Below are 417 nucleotides of genomic sequence, written 5' to 3'. Positions count from 1 at the left end.
CCCCCCCCCGCGCCCCCAAGCCCCCCCCCCCCCTCCTATGGACCACCCCCCCCAAAACCAAGCCCAGTGGGGACCCCAAAGCCCAGGGACCCCTAAACCCCCAAATCGCAACTGCCCCCAACCCCAAAGCCCCCCAGGGACCCCCAAAACCACCCGGGGCACCCCCAGGGAACGACCCCCGGGATTTTGGGGGGGTCTGGGGGTGCCGGAACCCCAAAAAAACCCCCAAATGCGGGGCTGGGGGCAGCAGTTTTATTGTCAGGGGGGGGCCGGGGGCGTCCCGGGCTCCTCCATTCCCAGGATTCGGCAGCCCGGGAGCATCTCCTCCAGCAGGATCCGCAGCAGCCCCGGGCTGGGAACCGACAGCCCCGACACGTCCAGGGAGCGCAGGGACCTGCGGGGAGACTGGGAGCACTG

The 417-nt window shown here is 70.3% G+C and overlaps 1 protein-coding gene across 1 annotated transcript in view; it reads right to left on the bottom strand.

Moving 5' to 3' along the window:
- Nucleotides 1–238: 238 nt before the first annotated feature.
- Nucleotides 239–417, bottom strand: part of DMAC2 (distal membrane arm assembly complex 2) — a gene marked incomplete at its 5' end in the record, with an annotated part of 1,070 nt that continues 891 nt past the window's right edge. The window contains one exon of the mRNA XM_027633396.1: nt 239–394. Within this exon, the coding sequence (XP_027489197.1) occupies nt 259–394 (136 nt within the window). The remainder of the gene's footprint in view (nt 395–417) is intronic.

Source organism: Corapipo altera, unplaced genomic scaffold (genome assembly GCF_003945725.1).
Source record: "Corapipo altera isolate COAL_440 unplaced genomic scaffold, ASM394572v1 57757, whole genome shotgun sequence".
Taxonomy (NCBI): Eukaryota; Metazoa; Chordata; class Aves; order Passeriformes; family Pipridae; genus Corapipo; species Corapipo altera.
The sequence above is the reverse complement of the archived record's forward strand: the minus strand, read 5'-3'. Positions and strand labels throughout refer to the sequence as shown.